This window comes from Thamnophis elegans, chromosome 1 (assembly GCF_009769535.1).
Source record: "Thamnophis elegans isolate rThaEle1 chromosome 1, rThaEle1.pri, whole genome shotgun sequence".
Classification (NCBI taxonomy): domain Eukaryota; kingdom Metazoa; phylum Chordata; class Lepidosauria; order Squamata; family Colubridae; genus Thamnophis; species Thamnophis elegans.
In genome coordinates, this window is record NC_045541.1 from 186,151,634 (window position 1) to 186,177,552 (window position 25,919).

The 25,919-nt window shown below is 47.8% G+C and overlaps 1 protein-coding gene across 1 annotated transcript; it reads right to left on the minus strand.

Moving 5' to 3' along the window:
• Window positions 1-862: 862 nt before the first annotated feature.
• DUS3L (dihydrouridine synthase 3 like) lies at window positions 863-18,466 on the minus strand. Its single transcript, XM_032239180.1, has 13 exons — window positions 18,362-18,466; window positions 16,281-16,578; window positions 13,566-14,150; window positions 12,053-12,094; window positions 11,161-11,313; window positions 10,286-10,402; window positions 8,436-8,501; window positions 6,766-6,876; window positions 6,314-6,410; window positions 3,549-3,624; window positions 3,095-3,283; window positions 1,147-1,275; window positions 863-1,056 (listed from the first exon to the last, which is right to left on the minus strand). Exons 1-13 carry the CDS (start codon window positions 18,394-18,396, stop codon window positions 984-986), a joined length of 1,971 nt encoding a protein of 656 aa, XP_032095071.1. The 5' UTR covers window positions 18,397-18,466; the 3' UTR covers window positions 863-983.
• Window positions 18,467-25,919: the final 7,453 nt, after the last annotated feature.

The window sequence follows — 25,919 nt, forward strand, 5'->3', positions numbered from 1 at the left end:
TGACTGCTCATCGGGTCACAAAAGGGGAATCACTTCTCTCTCTCTCTCTCTCTCTCTCTCTCAGAAGTGTGAAAAATGGCTGCAGGTTACGTGAACGGTCACTAAATGGAAAGCTGGGGACTACGTATACTCAAGTATGCTTCCTGCCTTGAATTATTTATCAAATAATAATAATAAAAATAATAATAAAAAAGACAGGACATTAATGCGAGTGGCTCTTGTCTTGCCACCACTCCTTCGGTGTTGCCACCGGGGAAAAAAAGCACCTTATGACCTTTCCTCACACTTGCAGCCTCTCCACGGTCACGTCAACGGAATTCTTGGCAACAGACTCCGTATTTACGACGGTCACAGTGTCCCGGGGGGAATGACGCGACCCCCAAGCCAAGCCAGATTCCCTTGAGAACCGTGTTGACGAAGGACCGCAGTGATTCCCTTTAACAACCGTGGAAAGAAAGATTGCAAAACGCGGCAAAGCTCACTTGAGCCGAGGTGGCGCAGTGGTTAAATGCAGCACTGCAGGCTACTGCTAGATCAGCGGTTCAGCGGTTCAAATCCCACCGGCTCAGGGTTGACTCAGCCTTCCATCCTTCCGAGGTGGGTAAAATGAGGACCCGGATTGTTGGGGGCAATATGCTGACTCTCTGTAAACCGCTTAGAGAGGGCTGAAAGCCCTATGAAGCGGTATATAAGTCTACTGCTATTAGCAACCGTCTTTACTTAGCAGTGAAAAAAGTTAAGTCGAGGACTACCTGTAAATGTGGGAATTGCGGCGTCCCAAGGAAGCCGCCGGGCAAGAGAGCAGAAGTTGAGTTGAGCCACCCACCCAAATACACAGATTGGGGGGAGGGAGCAATGAACGTAGCCAGCAGTCGGGTGGTTTTTATTTTAAAAAAAGAACATTTATTTTATTGATTCAAATAAACAGAAGACAGGTGAGCGGCAGCAGGCGGAGGACGTCCGGTGCTTCTCCTCCGGCCGCCCTATTTGTAAGAATTCGCTTTGTGTTTTGGCAGGAAAGAGAAGTTGGCAGGAACGGGGCCCAGCAGCATCTCGCTGGAAGGAGAAAAAAGAAAACTTGGGATTATTGAGGATGTGAGGAATTCAAAAGGTGCGTCCGGACGAGGGCCGGGCTCTGCCTCCTACCTGATCTTCACCCAGTCGTCCACGTTTTGGCTAGCCATCAGGGTCTCCAAGTAGTCCCGGCCCAGGTAGTAAGGGGGCCTTTCGTTGATCCGCTGCGGCAGGCGCTCCAGCAAGCCGACGGGGATGTATCTGGGGAAAAATAAACAGCTGGGAAGGAGATTCTCAGCCCAAAGGTGCTTTTTTCTTTGAAGACCTTTCCCCTCTCCTCCAAGAAGCTTCTTCAGCTCTTTTTATTATTATTTTTTAGCAGATTTTTTGCTAAAAAAACAGTCATTACATCAACATTGTTATGTCATCATACCTGTACATGTATATAATATTTTGCTTCTATATTTACACACCTTTATACACAGTTCTATATATATATTGTTTTTCGGCTTAATTAATTTTATTCTTGTTTTGCAGCCATTTGTACCAATTGTTCCAAATTTAATAATATTCCAACTCTTCTTTATCTTTTAATTTCAGTGTTAATTTGTCCATCTCTGCTCAATCCAGAGGTTTTTTTTAATCACTAATTCATCCGAGGGGATATTATTTTGTTTCCAGCATTGGGCAAATGCTATTCTAGCTGTAGTTAGCAGATGAGTTAATATCTACTTAATTTTCTTTGTATATTTCCCTTTGATTATTCCCAGCAGAAAGATTTCCGGTTTGTATTTTATCTGTTCTCCTGTAATTTCTTGCACCCACTTCCAAATTTTTGTCCAATATTTTTGTGTTTCCGGGCAGGTCCACCATATGTGATAAAAAGCCCCTTGTACTTTTTTACACTTCCAGCAGGTCAGCTTCAGGTTTGGGTACATTTTAGCCAATCTTGTTGGTGGTGAATGCCAACGATAGCAAGAGCAGACTTATATACCGCTTCATAGGGCTTTCAGCCCTCTCTAAGTGGTTTACAGAGAGTCAGCATATTGCCCCCAATTACAATCCGGGTCCTCATTTCACCCACCTCGGAAGGATGGAAGGCTGAGTCAACCCTGAGCCGGTGAGATTAGAACCGCTGAACTGCAGATAACAGTCAGCTGAAGTGGCCTGCAGTGCTGCACCCTAACCACTGCGCCACCTTGGCTCATTAAAACAACAGCTTCTTCAGCTCTGAGTGGATGGTGGGGAACGGGAGGATTGATACTCCTTGCAGACAGCTGGTCATTTGCATCCTTTTTTAGAGGGTCCTTGAGGCTACTTGGGTCACCTGAGTGGTGCAAATGGGGACGGCATTTATCGCCAGTCCAAAACAAGAGCCAGCAGTTCCGAGGTGACCCTGAGGACACAGGTGAGCCTCCAAGTGGCCTCAATGACTCTCTCCAAAGGACGCAAATGAGCTGTCGGTAAGAAACATATATCCTCCCATTCCCCAAAAAGTGCTTTTTCAAGAGGCAACTGGTTTTTCTCTTGAAGACGTTTCACTTCTCCTCCCAGAAGCTTCTTCAGCTCTGGCTGGAGAATGCAAGGAACCGCACTCCTTGCAGACAAAGCTGGTCATTTGCATCCTTTTTAAGGAATCATTGAGGCCACTTGGGAGTTTACCTGTGTCCTTGGGGTCACCTTGGAACTGCTGTGTTGCAGACCAGAGATAGAGGTCATCAGCAGTTCCAAGAAGGCTCCACCTCCATTTGCCCCACTCGGGTGACCCTGAAGACACAGAGGAACCTCCAGGTGGCCTCAATGACCCTCTAAAGGGATGCAAATGACCAGCTTTGTCTCCAAGCGGTATAAATCCTTCAATTCCACCACCGATCCAGTCAGGGCTGAAGAAGCTTCTTGGATGAGAAGCGAAACGTCTTCAAAGAGAAAACCCAGCTGCCTCTTGGAAAAGCACCTTTGAGCGCTTTACTGTCTTAATTCCAGTTCTCTCAAATCGGTCCGGTTCTCTCTCCTGCGAAGAAGGACTGCCCTGCCCACCGGGGTTCATCCAGCAGAGCCCGTATGAAGAGGGTTTGCTCACCTGCAGAGGAAGGAAAGCCACTCCAGCAAGAACTTCCTGGTCTTCTCCACGCCTTGGGTGTCTGAGCCCCAGTGTTCCAGGCCGTAGTTCGTGTAGTCCTGGAGGATGCCCAGCCTTTCCCGGGAGGAGATGTCCCAGTGCCGCTGCTCTTTGATCTCGGTGAAGATCCAGGGTTTGATGAGGGCTCCCCTGTGACCAAGGAGGACAGCGGTCAAAATCTGCAGAGCGTGTCAAAAGGGTGTGTGTGTGTGTTTCTGATTGTGAGCTGGTACAGTTTCTACGAGGGCTGGAGACAGTGGTCTTCCCCAGCCGCACATATATGGGAGGGAGGAGATCAGCTGGAGGGAGGGGCAAGGGAAGCCGTTCTGAATTCTCCATTGAGCAATGGGCAGGGTTTTTTTGCTTTCGTTTTTATTTTCATATGAAGAGGAAAGGAAGAAGAGAAGCTGTTTACCGGGCAATCATGACTCCTGAAACTCCACTCTGCAGGGCTCGGTTAGCGTCTTCGAAAGAAAAAATATCGCCGTTTCCTGCGCCGCAAGAAAACGTATATATTTTTATATATATACATATATATATAAGTCTCTAGTTATTCGGGTTTTCTCCCGCGTAGAATTGGAGATGTCTTGGCGACGTCTTAGATCTTAGATGACGAATGAGATTTCGTCGAAACGTCGCCAAGACATCTCCAATTCTACGCGGGAGAAAACCCGAATAACTAGAGACCTACATACTAACACCCGCGAAAACCTCAGAAAACATATATATATATATAAATATATATATATATATATATAAAATATCACAACCCCTGGTATGCCCAAATATGGGAGGAGGCCTACTGCTTCCTTTCTCTGTCTATCGGCTCGTCACAAGAGACCATCCAGACAGAAACCCAATATTTTTACTGTTGCCTTTGTTACATTTGTGTTGTATTTGTGCTGATAAATAAATAAAGGGAGACTAGTATAGATCTATTTCAAGCTATTTAGCTCTCATCAGCTAGCCATACCCTTGCTGGGATTCGAGCCTGGGCTGTATTACATATTAGGCAGATGTGTTAACCACTAAGCCACAAGGTTCTCCTCCTTTTATCAGCTGAGCCAGGGAAATAGGTATGTATTTAGTGTCACAACCCCTGGTATGCCCAAATATGGGAGGAACACTAAATGGGTTGTGACACTAAATACATTATATATATAATGTTGCATTTGTGCTGATAAATAAATAAAGGGAGACTTTATCAGCACAAATGCAACACAAATGTAACAAGGCTACATAAAAAAAACGGCTTTCTGCTTGGATGGCTCCCAGAGTGAGCCGATAGACAGAAAAGGGAAGCAGTATGCTACCTCCCTATTTTCGCATACCAGGGGTTGTGACACAATACATACATACATACATACATACATACATACATACATACATACATATGAAAAGTTAAAGGGAAAATACATAAATGAAGAGATGGTGTGAGGGATGCAGGGTCCCGAGGGTCGTGTGGTTCTGACCCACGAAGAAAACGGGAAGCCAGATCCCCTTCAGCTCTCCGTTGCTAACTTAACCACGGTGATTCACTTAACAACTGTGTGGGGCAAGGTCGTAAAGGCACGGGTTCCGAATCCTCGTTTCTGTGGGAAAAGACATGTACAGGTAGTCCTCGACGTGCGACCACAACTGAGCCCCAAATTCCTGTTGCCAAGCGAGACAGTTGTTAAGTGAATATTGACCTTTCTTGCCATCGTTAAGTGAATCGCTGCAGTCGCTGAATTGGTAACGCAGTTGTTAAGTGAATCTGTTTTCCCCCATTGGATTTTGCTTGCCAGAAGGTCGCAAAAGGAGATCACACGATACGCGGGGTGCTGTGACCGTCATAACTATGAGTCAGTTGCCAAGCACATAAATTGTGATCAAGTGACCGTGGGGATGCTGAAACGGTCCTAAGTTTGAGAAACAGTCATAAGTCCATTTTTAGTGCCGTTGTAACTTTAAAAGGCCACTAAAGGTACTGTTGTAAGTTGAATTATATACAGTATAAACGTGTGTGTGTTTGTGTGTATAACATTTATTCATTCATTTGTGGCTTCATTTTAAAGTAAGCCTCCCAGAGTCACCTGGTGGCAAGATGGAAGGCAAAGAAATATGACAGACAGACGGAGACTGACAGACAGCTGGAGAAGATGTCTTGTGAAGTCATTCAAGGGAAGCAGTCAAAGCCATTCTGAAAACAACGCATGTTGAAGTATCCTGCCAGGTATTCATGGATGGATGGATGGGTGGATAGATTATGTTAGGAATATAATATAATATATAATATATCATGTAACAATGTTGTACCTGTTTCTTTAAATCATACTGTAAAATGTGATTGGTTGCTATTTCCTCTATCAGCCATAAGAGGGAGCCAGAACGACTATTAGCTCTCTGTTCAGTTAGATGCTGGGCTGATCTGATCTGAGTGTTTTGGAAGCTGGCTGTTAGAAAGTGCCGTGAGCTATTGTAAGTTTTGCAACTGCTAGCAAAGCTTTGATTACCGGACTGATCATATGATACTGGACTATGTTATTTGGATTATCCCTTAACTGAAAGACATTGATGACTGACTGTCTTATCCGTGTATGACTTGGACTGTTTGATGGACTCTGATACTTCTTATTTCCACAAAAGTAAAAGCCTATTGAAACTGCAGTGTCTCTGTATGCTGGTTTGTGTGTTCTCCAACACAACTCTCACAACGCTTCTCTGAACATACTCGCTCTCCCAACGGGGAGCTTTCCTAACAGATGAGATAGATATTGATGAAGATAGATATAGATAGATAGATATTGATGAAGATATAGATAGATGAGATAGATATTGATGAAGATAGATATAGAGATATTGATGAAGATATAGATAGATGAGATAGATATTGATGAAGATAGATATAGATAGATAGATATTGATGAAGATATAGATAGATGAGATAGATATTGATGAAGATAGATATAGATAGATAGATATTGATGAAGATATAGATGAGATAGATATTGATGAAGATAGATATAGATAGATAGATATTGATGGACGTATGGATGATTGAGAGACACAGGCAGAAGAGTCTTGACTAATTCAAGGGAAGCAGTCAAGGCCATTCTGAAAACAACGCGTGTTGAAGCATCCTCCCAGGGCCGGCCCAGAAGGACTAGGAAACCCTAGGATTGGGCCCCTGCCACTTACCGAAGAGGGGCATGGGGCTGGCCACTTGGACACACTCCGCTATGTAGCCCCAGTCTGCCATCTTTGTGTACCTCTGCTCTCTCGACCGGCCGTGGAGCTAACGGGGGGCAGAAAAAGGTGCAGTTGCCACGAATGAAAACAAACACAGCAAGCCTCGGATGCCTTCAAGCCTGCTCGGCTGGGGAATTCTGGGAACTGACGTCCACAGGTCTTAAAAGCTGCCAAGCTGGGAGACACCCCCCCCCCCCCGCTTCTCTCTCTGCCTCTCCGAACTTTTGCTAGAGGAAACCCCCAGGAAGAGGAAGAACGGGATAGGAATGCTACCACACTCTTCCTCTCTGAGCCCCCCCACCCCCGGACGGGGAACAGCCAAAGGAGAACCAGCACTCGGATTTGCCGAGTAACCAGGCCTCCACCCCAACCGGAGTTAAGGATAACAAGGCTTCCTATACCGTGACCAACGAGGCTCCCCATTCTCGGAGGTGGGGGATCAGTTTATGAGCCAGGTTCATTTTCTCTTGCACGCCCGTCCTGATCTTAACCGTCAGGGGAACATCCAGGACCTGGGAGAGAAAAAGAAGAGGGAAAAATTGAGACGGGGTTACTGTCCCACTCACACACACTCCCCCATGTAACAGTGGCTTACTGGGACCAGCCAGCTCACCAGAAATCCAAAGACCAACTGGCCAGCATACATGTGCGCACCAGAAATTTGAAGCCCAGCTGGTTGGCGCCCGCATGTGCACCGGCCAGCTTGTCTTTGTGTTTGCAGTGCTGCAGCGCGCATACGGGCATTCCGGTTTGGGCCCTTGGTGCCGAAAAGGTTCGCCATCACTGACATATAGTGTTCCTATATGTCCCAAGGTGGCGCAGTGGTTAAATGCAGCACTGCAGGCTACTGCTAGATCAGCAGTTCAGCGGTTCAAATCTCACCGGCTCAGGGTTGACTCAGCCTTCCATCCTTCCGAGGTGGGTAAAATGAGGACCCAGATTGTTGGGGGCAATATGCTGACTCTCTGTAAACCGCTTAGAGAGGCCTGAAAGCCCTATGAAGCGGTATATAAGTCTACTGCTATTGCTATTCCTGTGCATTTTTTTCACCACTGAATTTCATTTTGTTAGACAGGAGAGATCTTTGATTATTTGACTGATGTGTAAATACTTTAACATGCACAAAGAGAGAGAGAGAGAGAGGGAGAGAGGGAAGGAAGAGAGAGGGAGAGAGGGAGGGAGAGGGAGGTAGTAGGGAGGGAGGGAGAGAGAGAGAGGGAGAGAGAGGGAAGGAGATAGAGAGGGGGAGAGAGGGACGGAGAGAGAGGGGGAGGGAGAGAAAGAGGGAGGGAGGGAGAGTGGGTAGGAGGGAGAGAGGGAAGGAGATAGAAGAGGGGGAGACAGAGAGGGAGAGGGAGGGAGAGAGAAAGAGAGAGGGAGGGAGAGGGAGGGAGAGAGGGAGAGAGAGAGGGAGAGAGGGAAGGAAGAGAGAGGGAGGGAGAGGGAGGTAGGAGGGAGGGAGAGAGAGAGGGAAGGGGGAGAGAGGGACAGAGAGAGAGGGGGAGGGAGAGAAAGAGGGAGGGAGGGAGAGGGGGAAGGAGATAGAGAGGGAGAGGAAGGGAGGGAGAGTGGGTAGGAGGGAGAGAGGGAAGGAGATAGAAGAGGGGGAGACAGAGAGGGAGAGGGAGGGAGAGAGAAAGAGAGAGGGAGGGAGAGGGAAGGAGATAGAGAGGGAGAGGGAGGGAGAGAGAGAGGGAAGGAAGAGAGAGGGAGGGAGAGGGAGGTAGGAGGGAGGGAGGGAGGGAGAGAGGGAAGGGGGAGAGAGGGATGGAGAGAGAGGGGGAGGGAGAGAAAGAGGGAGAGAGGGAGAGAGAGGGAAGGAGATAGGGAAGGAGAGGGAGGGAGGGAGAGTGGGTAGGAGGGAGAGAGGGAAGGAGATAGAAGAGGGGGAGACAGAGAGAGGGAGAGAGGGAAGGAGATAGAGAAGAAGAGAGAGGGAGAGAGAGGGGGAGAGAGAGAGAGAGAGGAAAGGAGATAGAGAGGGAGAGGGAAGGAGATTGATTGATTTTCAAGGGTTTAGGGAAAGCAGACAGGACGAGGGAATCGGCCGGAGAGATGGCCGCTGACTTACGGAGTTCATGCCGCGGATGATTTGCTCAAACTTATTGGTGCGGGTCATCAGGGCACATCCGCCGCCCTGGGGAGGGAAAGGAGAGGAGGGCGAATTCATTTATTTGACAAGCTTCCTCTATCCTTTCTTATCAACCATTCAAGGCAGTGAACCTAGAGTATTTATTGATTAATAAATAGGATTTATTTCCTCTTTCCCACCCCCAACCGGCACCCTGTGAGCTGAGCTGGACGGAGAGAGAGAGAGCGAGCGAGGGATTGGCTCAAGGTCAGCCTGCTGCCTTTCGTGGCTCAGCTGGGAACAGAATCCAGCCTCTCCCACTTTCTAATACAGGTAGTCCTCGACTTATGACCACAATTGAGCCCAACAGTTGCTAAGCCGCACAGTTGTTAATAACAATAGCCCTGAGCACTTAAGACTTATCTGCTGCTCCACAAGGCTTTTACAGCCCCCTCTAAGCGGTTTATGGGGTTAGCCTCTCACCCCCCACACCCCCCCAACCATCTGGCTCCTCACTTTATTGACCTCGGGCGGATGGAAGGCTGAGTCAACCTTGAGCCGGTCAGGATCGAACTCCTGGCAGTGGGCAGAGTCAGATTCCCATCCTGCATACACCACTGTTGAGTGAGTTTTGCCCCATTTTACGACCTTTCCTGCCACGGATGTTAAGCGGACCACTGAAGTTGTTAGCAACACGGTTAAGCGGTTCTGGCTCCCCCGTTGACTTTGCCGAAGGACCCTGACCGTGGGAAGCCAATAATATATAAACCAAATCCCCTTCCTTCCAGCACTGATGATGTTACTTAACTGGGTCAGGAAACGTCTGCAAGAAAACCACCAAGCTCAGAGAACACCAAGGACCCCACAGTCCTCCCCTTCTCCTCCTCTTCTCCCTCTCCTTCTCCTCCTCCATTCAATAATCCACCCTCCCCGAGCACTGATGATAGTCCCTAGTGGGGTCATGAAACGTCTGGCAAAAAACCACCAAGCTCAGAGAGCACCAAGAAGCCCAGAGTTTTAACCCTGAGCTACAAATATTTTCCTCTTCTGATGGTATAATGCGCCTGGCAAACAGGATGTCAGGCCTGCAATTATATCCCTGTTAGGATCTTTGGCCCGCCACACTTTCTCTTATTTCATTATGCTTTTTCATTAGTATAGTAGTTGGGAGGGGGAATAGAAAGGAGTAGGATTGTGGAATGTATTGTTGTCATTCTTTACTAGAAGCCAAGGTCATCTTTTGTCTCTGCACCTCTGCACCTGACCGGAACCAGCTGGGTGGGGATGCCGGCGTGGAAGAAGACGATTGGACCATGTGATGGATTTGTGGGTGTGGGGACAATATCGTGAACTTTTAACTGGGTGGGATTCTGATGCAATTTCCAGAATTGGGATTCCATAGCATGATGCCAACATGTCTGTCTTATTAAATTGGAACTTTAAGGATAGCTCTGCCTTGGACTCTGATTTAATTCTGCATGGTATTCGGAACGCTGGCACAGGACTGGGTGACTGCTGTCTGCGAGGCAGCCATTTGGGAAACCCTTCTTCCTTGGCAGCCGTTTTGCCGTTCTTCTCGAGGTTTCAAGATACGGAGTTACGGCGGCATAAAAAAGCATTGCCCACCGTGGCCTTTATGCTGCAACCCCAACCTACACAGGTACCGATGCTTCCTTTTAAAAAAAAAAAACTGATTTCCATTCTATTTCCTGAGAGAGAATCAAGACACACGAAGAAGCCCAAATTGGAAAGTAGATGAATCCTCTTTCACGTCCATCCCGCCGGGATGGCTTTTTAAAAGCCAGCCCATAAAAGGCAGCCGTTACATCGGTCCAAAATGACCACTTTACCTTGTTATAGACCAGGTCAATTGGGCATCCCACGTTGATATCCACGAAGTCCACCTCGACGGTTTGGTTGAGGAGTTCGGCGCATTTAGTCATGGTGTCTGGGAAGGCTCCTTCCAGCTGCAAAGAGAGGAGACGCCAAAAGTTAGCCAGGGGCCTCCCAGGCCTGCAGCCATCTTTTCTTTGGGGTCTTTGGCCAGCCACACTTTCTATTCTTCTACTGTGCATTTTCTATGGTGGGAAAATGGGATTGTACGGAGTTAGATGCCAGGTAGCCATAACAACATTCTTTCTAGAAATCCAAGGTCATCCTGTGTCTCTGCACCTGACTGGAACTGGATGGGTGGAACCTGTCAGCGTGGCAATGGGAGATTGGACCATGGGGTGGACTTGTGGGGGGGGGGGAAGAACTTGAACTTCCAACTGGGTGGGAGAAACCGGGAAGCTTTCAGATTCGGGTTTTCCCAGATGTGCCAACATGGCTCTCTTCATAAATTGGGACTTTGAGGAATCCTTTGCCTCGGAATCTGATTTAATTTTGGGTGCTATTTGGAATGCTGACAGCAGCAGGCAGCCCCTAAACACATTAACCAAGTTGGAAGGGACCTCGGAGATCTTCTAGTCCACCCGCTAGCTCAAGCAGGAGATCCTAGCAGTCAGCTCTCCCCCGCTCCCCCCCCCATGTCCTTCTTGTTATCAAAATAGACCAGACCCAATTCCTGCAACCGTCTCCAAGGGAAGCCTCCGTTTCTGCTGCTCTCCCTTTTTCAGGCTTAAGGCGTCTTCTGCCAGAAGCAGGTTGAGCTTCAACCTGAGCCAATGCTCTCTCTCGCCACCCCCACCCCCACCCCAGTCCCCATCCTGTGCCAGGAAGCTACCTGAACCCCAAAGAGATCCTCGGTCTCGTGGCGCTTCAGCAACGCCCATTCAGAAGACTGTCCCTGAAGGAGGTTGGTGCACACCGCCATCTCTCCGCAGGTGACGTCCGCCCCGTAGCCTTTGCACACCCGACGGAAGGGAAGGTTGCCGCACTGAGACGGAAAGGCAGAGGGAGGGAGGTTAAGGCGACCCAGGAGGGATTCACATCAGGGATATCAATAAAGCTGAGAGAGTGACTTAAATATGGTTTAATTAATTAGGCTGGTCATTTGCATCCTTCGAGGGAGTTGTTGAGGCCACTTGGAGGTTTAGCTGTGTCCTCTAGGTCAGTGTTTCTCAAGCTTGGCCACTTGAAGATGTCTGGACTTCAACTCCCAGAATTCCCCAGCCAGCATTCGCTGGCTGGGGGATTCTGGGAGTTGAAGTCCAGACATCTTCAAGTGGCCAAGCTTGAGAAACACTGCTCTAGGTTACCCTGGAACTGCTGAATGGACCGTGTTGTAGACCGGAGATAGAGGATGTCATCAGCAATTCCAAGAAGGCTCCACCTCTATCTGCACCACTCAGGTGACCCCGAGGACACAGGTAAATCTCCAGGTGGCCTCAACGACTCTCTAAAAAGGATGCAAATGACCAGCTTTGTCTGCCAGGAATATCAATCCTTCCCTTCCCTTCCCCACCATCCAGTCAGAGCTGAAGAAGCTTCTTGGGAGAGAGAGGCGAAACGTCTTCAAAGAAACAACCAGAAAGTCCAGTTGCTTCTTGAAAAAAAAAAACACCTTTGGGACTCCTGCTTCAGCCTCTCTCTCGGCTTCCCCATAAACACGTCAACCTGAGCTCACACCCCGAGCTTTCTAGCGTTTGTGCTGGCAAACTTCCACACCTCCTTACCGTGGTCAGAGGGGCCAAGTAGAGCTTGCCACGCAGATCCAGCTGGAAGAGAAACACAGGAAAAGAGAAACGCGTGAAGACCAAATTGCACATTGTGGAGCATCTGCTTCCTACTCAACAAAGCTAAGTCTAAACTTAATTAAAACTCTCGGTGAGGGAGGTGGGCAGTTTCTAAATTACATGGACGGGTGGATGGATAGATAGAAATGATAGAGATGAGACATAAACAGAGAGAGATGATAAAAGCTAAATAATAGAGAGATAATAGAGATAAAGCTAGATATACAATAGATACAGATAATCTTATCTATCTTTTATCTATCATCTAAGTTAGATAATGGAGATGAAACAAATAGGTAAGTTAAACAATAGATTAGGCAGACAGACAGATAATAGAGATGAGACAAAGAGAGATGATAAAAATAGAGAGATAATAGAGATATAGCTAGATAAAGAATAGGTTACAGAGACTGGTAGATAACAGATCTTTTATCTATCATCTAAGAGATAATAGAGATGAGACAGATTAGTTAGACAACAGATAGATGAGGCACATAGACAGACAGACAGACCTAGATGATAGATAAAAAGTTAAATGACAGATAATAGACATGATACAGACAGAGATAAAGTTAGATAATAAATGATAGAGACAGTCAGCTAGAAGATAGATAAGTGAGACAATAGGCATAGATATATGTTGTGACCCAGCAGGAGCCGTTGGAGCTGCCACCAGACTCCGACAGCGAGGGGCCTTATGAGTCGGCTCTGGAGGACCCTGGACAGGGTTCCGACTGCGAGCAGGGCGCAGAGAGGCTGGTTGGCCACCAGGAGGCGCCTGAGCCTTGGACCAGTGAGGAGGAGACAAGGGAGTGTGATCCTGACATCATGCATTGGAGCAGTGGGGAGGAGCCAAGGGAGTGTGATCCTGACATCATGCATTGGACCAGTGAGGAGGAGACAAGGGAGTGTGATCCTGACATCATGCATTGGAGCAATGGGGAGGAGCCAAGGGAATTGGTCCTGGATGCCCGGCACCGGAGAGCTAATAGGCGTAAGGAACAATTACGCAGTTACAGGAGGTAATTGCACTCAGCTGGTGGTAATTAGGCTCCTCTCCAGACTATAAAAGGACTGCTTGTGCACACGCCCCTTTTGCAGAAGTCAACGCATGAACTAATGTTGGAGAACAGTATTGTGAGCTTGGCAGGCTGGATTGCTGCCAAGCCTTATCTGTGCTGGATTGCTGCCAAGGACCTGTCTGTCTGTTAATACATTCCATAAAGTATCTTTGGCTCAGAGTATTTTGGTGTGGGCCAAGGGGTGGTCAGAACAGATATACATAGATAAAAGTTAGATGATAGATGATAGAGAGACGGGATAGACAGACAGATTGACCAAAAGACAGAATAGATAAATGATGGGAAGTAAATAAATGGATTGGCTAAATAAATAGTGAATGGACCGACAGATCCCTCTCCTGTTTTCAGCCTAGCTCACTTCCTGGGCATACCTTGGGTTTCTCAGACGGCCTCAGTTTCACCGTGTCTTCATCCGTCACCGCGCCCACTCGTGCCAGAGCCGGTTCTGCTGGAGGAATTGGACTCGTGGTTTCCGAAGCACAACCAACTCCTTCTGTTGGTGGGTTAGAACCGTTTGGTGCCTCCAACCTGGCCGTTCCAGGCTCCTTTGCTCCTCCAGAAGCGGAGCAGTCCGAGATCCCCATCTCCGCCACCGGTGGAGCCTGGGTGTCGGGCCTTCTGGCCGGGTGGCTCTTGCCCAGGGAACGGAGGTACTCGCCGGCTCTGGCGAAGGTCATTTTCTTCTTGCGCAGCTGTCGCTGGATCTCCTTGCTGAGGCCGTTTCTCACCGCCAGCCTCCCTTCCCACTGCTTCAGGAGCTCGGCGTTCACCAGGTTCTTGTAGCCTTCTCCCAGGTGGGCTCCCGCGAATCGGCAGGTGGCCCCGTAGATGCACCGGCCGAAGGTCTCGAACAGCAGGCAGCGGCCCCCGAGGTCTGGGGGCTTGGCGGCCATGTACTCCTTAAGGTCGTGCAGGAAGCGGCAGCTGGAGCCGTAGAAGCATTTCTCCAGCCGTTCCTTTGGGGAGAAAAAAGAGAGGGGATGGGGAAAACGGTTCCACCACAAATCCGCGAAACCCTTATCCGCGGAGACATAAGCGCGAAGACTAATTCGCGCCGTTCGAAGCGCTAAGGAAAAACGCGACCCTACCGCAATGACATAATCGCGGCGGGCAAATCCGCGCATTCCCAAGCACTCAGTACCCTAACCCTAACCCTAAAACAAACCCCTAAACCTAATCTTAACCCTTACCTTAATTGAAATCGGCTTTCTGCCGTGGCGCCGTTTTAAAGCGCCCTTCTGTTGCCGCGGCGGTGATGATGCGCGGTCACCGCTATTTTGACGGGCGCGGTTTTGTCATGCCACGGGGGAAAACTGGCGGAAACTAAGGGTTTTTTTTTTCTATTTAAGAACTTTTTAAATTTTATAGTCCCAAAGGTGCTTTTTTCAGGAGGCAACTGGACTTTTATTGTTTTTCTTTGGAGGACGTTTCACTTCCCCTCCAAGAAGCTTCTTCAGCTCTGACATTCATTGGGGGAAGGGAAGGATTGATACTCCTTGCAGACAGCTGGTCATTTGCATCCTTTTTTAGAGGGACATTCAGGCACTCGGAGGCACTAGAAAGCCTCTGTAGCCTGGGGAAGGTGAAAAAACCGCGGCAAAAGCGGCGGGGTGGGTGGGTGGGTGGCTGATTGTGCGCATGCACACGGGCACATAGCATTGTGAGTGTGGCACACCTGTGCACAACCCTTCTGTGCTCCCCCCGCTTTTGGCATGCCAGGCAAAAAAGGTTTGCCGTCACTGGTACAGGCCCTCCTGCTTGAGCAGGGTTACCGTATTTTACAGAGTATGATGCACCTTTCCCCCCCCAAAAAGAGGTTGAAAATCTGGATGCGTCTTATACACTGAATTTTGGGCCTCTCGAAACCCCACCCTCTTCGCAAAAATGGATGCACAGAGGGTTTAGGAGGCCTGCAAAGTGTCCCTGGGGGCTGGGGAGGGCAAAAACGACTCGTTTTCTCCTTTTTGCCCTCTCCAGCCCCCAGGAGCACTCTACAAGCCTCCTAAAGGGTATGCATGCTCCTTTTTGGGCAAAAAAGGGGCCCGTTTTTGCGAAAAATGGGCCATTGTTTTACTCATTTTTGCCGCCCCCGTCGCCGCACTTTGCAGGCCTCTCAAACTTTCTGCATGCCCCGTTTTTCACACAAAAAAATGAGGCGTGCAGAGGGTTTGGGAGGCCTGCAGAGTGCAAAAACTTTTCTTTTTACATTTACCTCTTCAAAAACTTGGTGTGTCTTATACTCCGAAAAATACGGTAAGTAAATATGGCTTCCTCTCAGAAGGGTGCAAAAAATGATCACACGACCCTGGGACACTGTAACCCTCCTAGATACACACCACTTGCCAGGTGTCCGAAGGTGGGATCACATGGAGATGGCTGCCATGGTCATAAGTGTGAAAAATGGCCACAAGTCAATTTTAAGCTTCTTGTTGTCGAGCCCGAATTTGACATATGTGTAACAATTTTATTTAGCTCTCTATTGTACTCATTTATTCCCTTTTCTTTCTCTTTACTATGTAAGGATTTTTTTTCGGGCTCGCCACATTCTTAACGTGGTGGTGAGAGTGGGGGAGGAGTGAATAGATAGTGAGGGTTGTTTTGGATAGGGGATCTTCTTTCCCATGGGAACAGAGGATGCTCTTGGTGAGAACGGAAGGTGGAGTTTGAAGACACCGATCAGTGTGGATGGAGTGTTTATTGGAGAGTGTGACTTTTGAGGGATGTTTCTAACTTACAATATTATGTGGTGTCACTCCGGTTTGTCTCAGATCCGGAATTACAACAGACTTTGCCTATTTGATGTCTACCGAAATTTGTTTTCGAAGATGGGCTTTGTGCATTTCTCTTTTTGACTGGGTTCCTGACACTTATAACTTTGAACAATCAATAAATGAATGGGTTGTTAAGCCGAGGACTATAGAGAATATTTGTGACTGGTTGTTAAGCGAGGACTACCTCTGTGTAGCCATTACAACCGAACCCCTTTGTCTGTTTCGAAGCCACCCAAGGAACGTAAATGCTAAGCCGTTTCAAAGCCCGGCAATTGAACTCATCTTCAGGTGTGCGCTACAGGTAGACAACTTTACCTGAACCACGGAGGGGCACAAGCGCTGCTTCTCATAGTGAGCTGGCTTCATGCAATGACGGTTCTTGTTTTGCCCTCGCTGTCTCTTCCGTCCCGGAGGCTCTGGGGTTCTCTCACCGGCAACGGCCACTTCCGCAGGCTTCTCTTCCCGGGCCCCATCAAGTTCCAGCTTCTGCAGCTTGACAGGCGGCTCCCCTCGCTCAGCACCCTGAAGATCATTCTTGGCTCCATCTGGATCTTTCCTCGGCTTCTCTTCCTTCTCAAGGTGGGCATGGAAGTCCTCTTTTGTGCAGTGGTATCTCAAGGGAGAAAGGTTGTAACACCTCTGTTAATTAAAGGTAAAGGTTCCCCTCGTGCATACGTGCTAGTCGTTCCTGACTCTAGGGGGCGGTGCTCATCTCCGTTTCAAAGCCGAAGAGCCAGCATTGTCTGAAGACGTCTCCGTGGTCATGTGGCCGGCATGACTAAAGGCTGAAGGCGCACGGAACGCTGTTCCCTTCCCACCAAGGTGGTCCCTATTTTCCTACTTGCATTTTTAACGTGCTTTTGAACTGCTAGGGTGGCAGAAGCTGGGACAAGTCACAGGAGCTCCCTCTGTTAAAGCGGCGCTGGGGATTTGAACCGCCGAATGGCCGTTTCTGATTGACAAGCTCAGCATCTTAGCCACTGAGCCACCGCATCCAAGCTCTAGTAATTGGAGGGTTTTAAATGTCTTTTGCCAGTTTATATTCCATCCAGTCTCCATCCCTCTCCCCCCCCCCCCACCAATCTATCAAGCGGGCAAATCCCAAGGATTTTTTAAATTTTACGGTTAGGTTTTGTGCGTGACTGTCCCAAAGGTGCTTTTTCGAAAGGCAACTTCGTTTTTCTTTGTAGATGTTTCATTTCTCATCGAAGAAGCTTCTTCTTCAGCTTTGAAGATTGAATTGAAGAAGCTCCTTGGGTGAGAAGAGAAAGTTTGGCCGCCGTACTACAACAAAGATGCTGAGACTGCAGAGGAGAGCAACGAAGATGATTAAAGGCCTGGAGACTAAAACAGACTAAATAAGGTTTGCAGGAACTGGGAATGCCTAGTTTGATTGAAAAAAAGGACCAGGGGAGACATGATAGCAGTCTTCCGATATCTCAGGGGTTGCCCCAAAGAAGAAGGAGTCAAACTATTCTCCAAGGCACCTGAGGGCAGAACAAGAAGCAATGGGGGGAAACTAATCAAGGAGAGAAACAAACTAGAACTAAGAAGGAATTGCAAAGATCACATGAAGTGTTAGTACTGCTTTATAAGGCCACACTTCGAATTTTGCATCCAGTTTTGGTCTCCACGATGTAGAAAAGATGCAGAGACTCTAGAAAGAGTGCAGAGAAGAGCAACAAAGAGGATTAGGGGACTGGAGGCTAAAACGTATGAAGAACGGTTGCAGGAACTGGGAATGTCTAGTTTAATGAAAAGGAGGACTAGGGGAGACAGGATAGCAGTCTTCCAATATCTCAGGGGTTGCCCCAAAGAAGAGGGAGTCAAGCTATTCTCCAAGGCACCTGAAGGCAGGACAAGAAGCAATGGGTGGAAACTAATCCAGGAGAGAAGCAACCTGGAATTAAGGAGGAATTTCCTAATAGTGAAGACAATTAGCCAGTGGAACTGCTTGCCACCAGATGTTGTGGGTACTTCATCAGTGGAGGTTTTCAAGAAGAGACTGGACAGTCTCTGAAATGGGATTGGGCTCTCCTGCTTGAGCAGGGGGCTCGACTAGAAGACCTCTACCGCCCCCCCACACACACACACTCATGGGAAGGGACCTTAAGAGGCCTTCTATTTAGTCCACCCCACCCACTCGTGGAGGCAGTTCCATAGGGCTCTGGTAAAGAGGGGCAGGGGGGCTTCCTTGACCCGCCACACCCAACCGCAAGGCCCGGGAAGGGCCCCACCAAGGTCTGCCCGGCGGAGACTGCCCTCCTCCCGTAACTCTGAGGAGCTGCCCAGGGGGGGGGGGGCCTCCTAAAGCTGCGAAGGAAGAAAAGCTGAGCCTCTGTGGACCTCGGCCCGGTCGGAGAGGTAGGCCAAAGCCCCGGGGCTCTCGTACTCACTGGGCTCGGATGGGGGCCACTCCGGCCGCCTCCATGACTGGCCTGCCTGCCTGGCCTGCCCGACCTATCCGGAAGCGCCGCTGCTCCTGGGAAGGAGCCTAGAGCGTCCGCCGGATGTTCACCAGGGCGCCGTTCTAGGAATTGGATTCCCGGGGATAACGGTGGCCGCGGGCGGGGCTTCCGAGGCTGGAAAAGCGCGGGAGGGCGCCTCACCCCCCCCCCCCGCTTCAGCGCGGGGAAACACACGTTTCTTCAGCAACTACATTTAATTCATTCAAATTAACATCTAATTAGCCACAAAAGAAGAAAAAGGAGCCAATATTTTCTCCGTAGAAATAGCTCTCACGGCTTCGTCCCCCCCCCAGGCCCCGCCTCGATTGATTCCCTTTTCAGCCAATCAGGGGGGGGGGGGGAAACAAGACCCGCCGGATGTGAGCGCCGTGCGGCAAGGAGGGCGGGACTCCGACCGGAAGTCGGTTAAAAAAGGCGCCAACCTTTTTTCTGAGGTAAACTCTGGCTCGCGACGCCTCGAAGCCGCCTCGCTAATCCTGAACTTAGGAACATGAGCGCTGGAGCCTTGACTCCGCATTTAAAGACCGCAGCGGAGTCAGCGTGGAGGGAGAACCCGTCTTCCCTAAGGGGCGGCCAAAGCAAGCAGGGATGCCCAATGAAACAGCCTTTTGGATCAGCGATTTTCTTTCCTTTCCCTCCCCCCCCTCAGCCTGGCCAGCTTTAAGATGGGTGGACTCCCGCTCTTATTTATTTATTAATTAATTTATTCATTCATTCATTCATTCATTTATTGGGTTTATTTGTATGCCGCCCTTCTCCGGGAGGGACTCAGGGCGGCAAACAACTCCAAAGGGGAAAAAGGGAACATAGAACACAATACGCATGATTAAAATACACAAGAGTCATACGGCCATACAGGTCGAGAGGGGAAGGGAACTCATCACCCCCAGGCCTGCCGGCACAGCCAGGTTTTGACGGCTTTCCGGATGGCCTGGAGAGGGGTGAGGGTCCGAATCTCCGCGGGGAGTTCGTTCCAGAGGGCCGGAGCTGCTACAGAGAAGGCCCTCCCCCGGGTAATAGCCAGGTGGCATTGGCTGGTAGACGGGACCCGGAGGAGGCCGACCCTGTGCGACCTAATGGGTCTTTGGGAGGTAATTGGCAGCAGGCGGTCTCTCAAGTACCCAGGTCCAATACCATGAAGGGCTTCATAAGTTACGACTAGCACTTTGAAGCGTATCCGGAGACTGATCGGTAGCCAGTGCAGCTCGCGGAGGATAGGTGTAACGTGGGTGTACCGAGGTGCACCCACAATCGCTCGCGCGGCTGCGTTCTGGACGAGTTGAAGTCTCCGAATGCTCTTCAAAGGCTGCCCCATGTAGAGCGCATTGCAGTAGTCCAGTCTTGAGGTCACAAGGGCGTGAGTGACTGTTGCGAGGGCCTCCCGGGCTCCCATAATTCCTTACTCAGCTGTTTTCCCACTTCTGCTCCCAGAATTCCCTAGCTAGCCGGGGAAAGTGGGAGTCCACCCATCTTAACGAGGCCTAGACTGAAAAACAGTCCCCCCTTTTGCTTCTGCTGGAGAGGGGGGGTCTTGCCCTCCCCGCCTGGGGGAACTCGTCTTAGCAAGGCTCTTGCTGCAACGTGTATGTGTTTGTTTACAAGAGAATGGCTTCGTGTGTCAGTGGACGCCAAGCCGAAGACAACTACGGCAATTTTATGACCTGAGAGTCCCAACAGTGTGAACAAATCGAAGTTGTGGGCGCTCCACAGCATTGGAGGTTTTTAAGAAGAGGCTGGACAGCCATTTGGCTTATAGGGTCTCCTGCCTGAGCAGCTGGTATTCATCTCTCCACCAAACTGAATCCTGCATCCGGTTTTTGGCTATCACGATATAAAAAAGAAGTTGAGACTCTGGAAAGAGTGCAGAGAAGAGCAACCAGGATGATGAGGGGACTGGAGGCTCAAACATATGAAGAACGGCGGCAGGAACTGGGCATGGCTAATCTAGTGAAGAGAAGGACCGGGGGGGGGGGGAAATGACATGAGAGCATCTTCCAGTATTTGAGGGGCTGCCCCAAAGAAGCGGGGGGTCAAATTTATTTTCCAAAGCACCAGAAGGCAGGACAAGAAACAATGGATGGAAACTAATCATGGAACTCTTCTAATTGATTGATTGATATCTCCCAGAATTCCTGAGCTAGCATGGTTGCCTCAGGAATTCTGGGAGTTGAAGACAGCTGATAAAGCTGCCATAGAATAACGGAATTGGAAGGGACTATCACGTCCCTATTGGGATGCTGCCATTCTGGCGGGGAGGTGGTCCTGGATGTTCCTTTACAACCTCTTTCCTGTTTCTGGTCTTCCTGTCACTGATGTACTGCTTGGGAAAGGGAGGAATTGGCCTGGAGCTATCTGTTTTGTCTCAGGTTCAAAGGAATGGGCAGAGCGGCGTGATCTTGATTCTATACCTCTGTTTATGTAACCTAGAACTGTGTTGGCTTTTTTGGCAGCTGCTGCACACTGCTGGCTCATATTTAAATGGTTGTCCACTAGGACTCCAAGATCCTACTCACAGTTACTACTATTGAGCAAGGTACCACCTATACTGTACCTGTGCATTTTGTTTTTCTTGCCTAAACCTTACTCTTTTCACCATTGAATTTCATTTTATTAGATAGTGTCCAATGTTCAAGTTTGTCCAGATCCTTCTGTATCTTAAGCCTGTCTTCTGGAGCATTGGCTATTCCTGCCAGCTTGGTGTCATCTACAAATTTGATGAGTTCCCCATTTATTCCCTCATCCAAATAATTGATGAAGATGTTGAAAAGTACTGGGCCTAAAACAGAGCCTTGGGGTACTCCGCTGCATACTTCCCTCCATGTAGATGTGGTCCCATTGAGGACTACACTTTGAGTGCAGTTGGTCAGCCAGTTATGAATCCATCTGGTGGTGATGCTGTCTAACCCACATTCTTTTACTTTATCTAGTAGTGGGTTATGGTCTACCTTATCAAATGCCTTGCTGAAGTCCAAGTAAACTATATCGACAGCATTCCTCTGGTCCATTTGAAATAATGCCTGTTTGAAGAGTTCTGCTTTCTTGAAGAGAGAGAAGAGGCAAGTCCTTACAGGAACCTTGGAGATCTTCAAGTTCAACCCCCCTGCTCGAGTAAGAGACCCTATAACCATTTGAGACAAGGGACTGTCCAGTTTCTTCTTAAAAGCCTCCAGTGATGAAGCACTCACAACTTCTGGAGTCAAGTCGTTCCACTGATTACATTGGTCTGCAAATTTTGAGAAATTATTGACCTCAGATAAAATGTATTCTTCCATATTTTGAGTACATGTATTAGAAAACAGATGATAATGGTGCTGGTTGGCTAAACTTTTCAAGATATATCACAATGAACATTTATACACAGGTAAGTGTACAGTGGGGCAAAAAAGTATTTAGCCACCAATTGTGCAAGTTTTCCCACTTAAAAAGATGAAAGAGGCCTGTAATTGACATCGTAGGTAGACTTCAACTATGAGAGACAAAGTGAGAAAACAAATCTAGACAATCATTGTCTGATTTGGAAAGAATTTTTTTGCAAATTATGGTGGAAAATAAGTATTTGGTCACCTACAAACAAGCAAGATTTCTGGCTCTCACAGACCTGTAATTTCTTCTTTAAGAGGCTCCTCTATCCTCCACTCATTACCTGTATTAATGGCACCTGTTTGAACTTGTTAGCAGTATAAAAGACACCTGTCCACAACCTCAAACAGTCACACTCCAAATTCCACTATGGTGAAGACCAAAGAGCTGTCGAAGGACACCAGAAACAAAATTGTAGACCTGCACCAGGCTGGGAAGACTGAATCTGCAATAGGCAAGCAGCTTGATGTGAAGAAATCTATTGTGGGAACAATAATTAGAAAATGGAAGACATATAAGACCACTGATAATCTTCCTCGATCTGGGGCTCCACGCAAGATCTCACCCTGGGGGGTCAAAATGATCACAAGAACGGTGAGCAAAAACCCCAGAACCACACGGGTGGACCTAGTGAATGACCTGCAGAGAGCTGGGACCAACGTAACAAAAGCTACCAGCAGTAACACACTACGCCGCCAAGGACTCAGATCCTGCAGTGCCAGACGTGTCCCACTGCTTAAGCCAGTACATGTCTGGGCCCCTCTGAAGTTTGCTAGAGAGCATTTGGATGATCCAGAAGAGGATTGGGAGAATGTCATATGGTCAGATGAAACCAAAGTAGAACTGTTTGGTAGAAACACAACTCGTCGTGTTTGGAGGAGAGAGAATGCTGAGTTGCATCCAAAGAACGCCATACCTACTGTGAAGCACGGGGGTGGCAACATCATGCTTTGTTTCTCTGCAAAGGGACCAGGACGACATCCGTGTACAGGAAAGAATGAATGGGGCCATGTATCGTGAGATTTTGAGTGCAAACCTTCCATCAGCAAGGGCATTGAAGATGAAAAGTGGCTGGGTCTTTCAGCATGACAACGATCCCAAACACACTGCCCGGGCAACGAAGGAGTGGCTTCGTAAGAAGCATTTGAAGGTCCTGGAGTGGCCTAGCCAGTCTCCAGATCTCAAACCCATAGAAAACCTTTGGAGGGAGTTGAAAGTCCGCATTGCCCAGCGACAGCCCCAAAACATCACTGCTCTAGAGGAGATCTGCATGGAGGAATGGGCCAACATACCAGCAACAGTGTGTGCCAACCTTATGACAACTTACAGAAAACGTTTGACCTCTGTCATTGCCAACAAAGGATATATAACAAAGTATTGAGATGAACTTTTGATATTGACCAAATACTTATTTTCCACCATAATTTGCAAAAAAAATTCTTTCCAAATCAGACAATGTGATTGTCTGGATTTGTTTTCTCATTTTGTCTCTCACAGTTGAGCTCTACGTATGATGTCAATTAAAGGCCTCTCTCACCATTTTAAGTGGAAGAACTTGCATAATTGGTGGCTGACTAAATACTTTTTTGCCCCACTGTATTTGCCTACAAGGGAGGGAGCTGTCTAATTATGCCACATGGAAGCGCATAAATCTGTCTTCACTTTGAGATTAAAGATTACTACTTAACTGTAATTTATTCTTTTATTGCAAGGTACATTTGTTTTTGTCAGATCTAAGCATCAAACACATCTGGTGGCTTGTGAAAGTGTTATTGCCTAATATTTCCAAGGAACAATTACGTGATATTTTTCCTCACAAGCCAACATGCCTCGAAACTATAAACAATGCAGATAACTTCTGTTATGTTTGTGGTGAGGTTACATTTGCATCCCCAAAGTGCAATTTAACAGCAGTGGTAAAAAAAAGGTCTACCATTTATATTTTGGGGGCAAAATAGGGGATCAGGACAAGAGTTGGACCCCTCATTATTGTTGCATTACATGTGCAACCTATCTGTGTCGTTGGCTAAACAGGAAGAAAAAAAATCCATGCCTTTCGCAGTCCCGATGGTGTGGAGGGAACCCACCAAACATAGTATTGCTATTTCTGCACGGCTCCCTGAATTGCAAAAGGGATCTCAAGAAAGAAGGGGGCCGTGGAATATCCAAACATTCCATCCGCCCTGCGTCTGTACCCCACGGGGAGGATTTGCCAATTCCAGACCCACCAGAATCCTACTCTCTAGACTCAGATGATGATAAAGACAATGAGCAGGATGCAGCCCATCTGGGCCCGATCTGGACTTTGGTCAGTGGACCCAAACTGTAGCCCACCATATGCTGCTCCTGAACCACATCTCATTTCACAGAGTGAACTAAATGACCTGGTCAGGTATTTGTAATTGCCTAAGAGTAAGGTAGAGCTACTGGACTTCGGATTACAACAGTGGAACCTCTTGCACAGATGACAAGCTGGATTGTCCGTTGTGCGGCAAGGAAAGGAAAGCATGGGAAGCCTTCAAGTCTGTGGCAACAGTTTCTTGGGAACAGCAAGGCCGATGACTACGGAAAAATGTGTGGAAAACTTGGTTAGGTCCTACAAAGCACTTTTTGCAAACGTCACTGAAAATTCACTTCTTGCACTCGCATTTTGACTACTTCCCATTGAATTCTGGGGCAGGAAGTGATGAGCATGTGGAAGAGAATCAACCAGGATCACAGGCATGGAGAAAAGATACCAAGGGAAATGGAGTCCATGCTTGCCAATTATTGTTAGAATCTCCCCAGGGATGATCCTACTGCAGTTCACGAGAGAAAAGCCAAAAAATGCGGTTTAGAGACCAAATAGAGAACCTTATTTGATCTGATGTTGGACCTTGTCAGTTTTTCATGCAAAAAACATGAAAAGGTTGCATGAAAAACCAATAAATGAATGGAAAGTTATGATGATAGTGTGGCACCATTCAGATTGCTATATATCACATTTTGCAGAAAAGGTGTGGAGCATAATTGCACCATTGTTTTGAATTATTTTAATGCAGTTTTGACCTGAAGCTGTATCTTGGATATGAGCCAATTTGATACTTAGGGCTTAAACTTTCCTTTATTAGTGACCCAATTCTGCTAAAATTAAGCTACTTTCATTTCCGAGGCTTTTTCCTTGTAGACCAGTGAAATCAGAAAAATTTTGGGAAGCTTAATTTGTCTTCCTGTTCAATCTAGTGGGAATAATGGTGCAATCTTAACCCAAATATGCTTTTTCAAGAGGAAATGAGGTGACTTTCTGGTTTTTCTTTAAAGACATTTAGCTTCTCATCCAAGAAGCTGGATGAATTGCAATTTTAACATCAGTTGCACCTTTGGATGCCTAGGCTGTCACAGGTTTTGGAAAAATAAAGATTCCACTTGTCAGACCTCAGCAAGAAATCACTTTATCAGATACTGTAGGAGGCACTGTTGTGCCATGCGAGATTTTGCAGTGAGTCACTCCTGGCCTTTTTTGGTACATTTATGTACTCCCTGAGTTTGTATCCCCTCAGTCCAATGAGCCTCAGCAGGTTATGTGATAGGTTGTACAAAAAAATATAAAACATATAGACTTTGATTAAAAATAAACTTCAGCCTAAAAAAACACCATATAAATATAAAAGGAAACGATAGATGGGTCAGTGCATGAACTCTTGGAAAGACTGACATTTCTGTTTTTAGCAGCTTTCTGGAAACTAACAAGTGACAAAGTCTCAGAAGGAACATTTGCAGCAAGATGGTGGCTGGAATGATTTTTTTTGCAGCGAAGTTCTCAGTCGGCGAAGCAAGTCCTTCATGGTGACTTGACTCCAGTTTAGCTCATTTCTAATCCTATTTGGATCAAGAGTTGCGATGTCAGTTTACTGGATCCTTTAGGAGGCATTTCCTCCTAAAGTAAAAGAGGAAAAGAGCCCTTCCTTCTGGAGAACACGTGCAGAAAGCTAAGGGATCCAATCCATTCAGATCTTTATTAAGGCCAAAGACCAGTATGGAAAATTAAGAGAAACTGTGATGACTTAAGAGAGGAGAGAGGCACTGGGCAACTGGACAAAGGGGGGAAAAAGTATGAAGAGAGAGTAAGCTGGTGGCTTGTGAAATA

Excerpts from the sequence above, each read along its gene's own strand:
- DUS3L (XM_032239180.1), bottom strand. The coding sequence starts at position 18,396 with ATGGAGGCGGCCGGAGTGGCCCCCATCCGAGCCCA. Across the intron at positions 12,095-13,565 it reads GGCCGTCTGAGAAACCCAAG|CTGGATCTGCGTGGCAAGCT; the intron begins GTATGCCCAGGA and ends TTTCTCTTCCAG. Across the intron at positions 11,314-12,052 it reads ACTTGGCCCCTCTGACCACG|TGCGGCAACCTTCCCTTCCG; the intron begins GTAAGGAGGTGT and ends TTTCCGTCTCAG.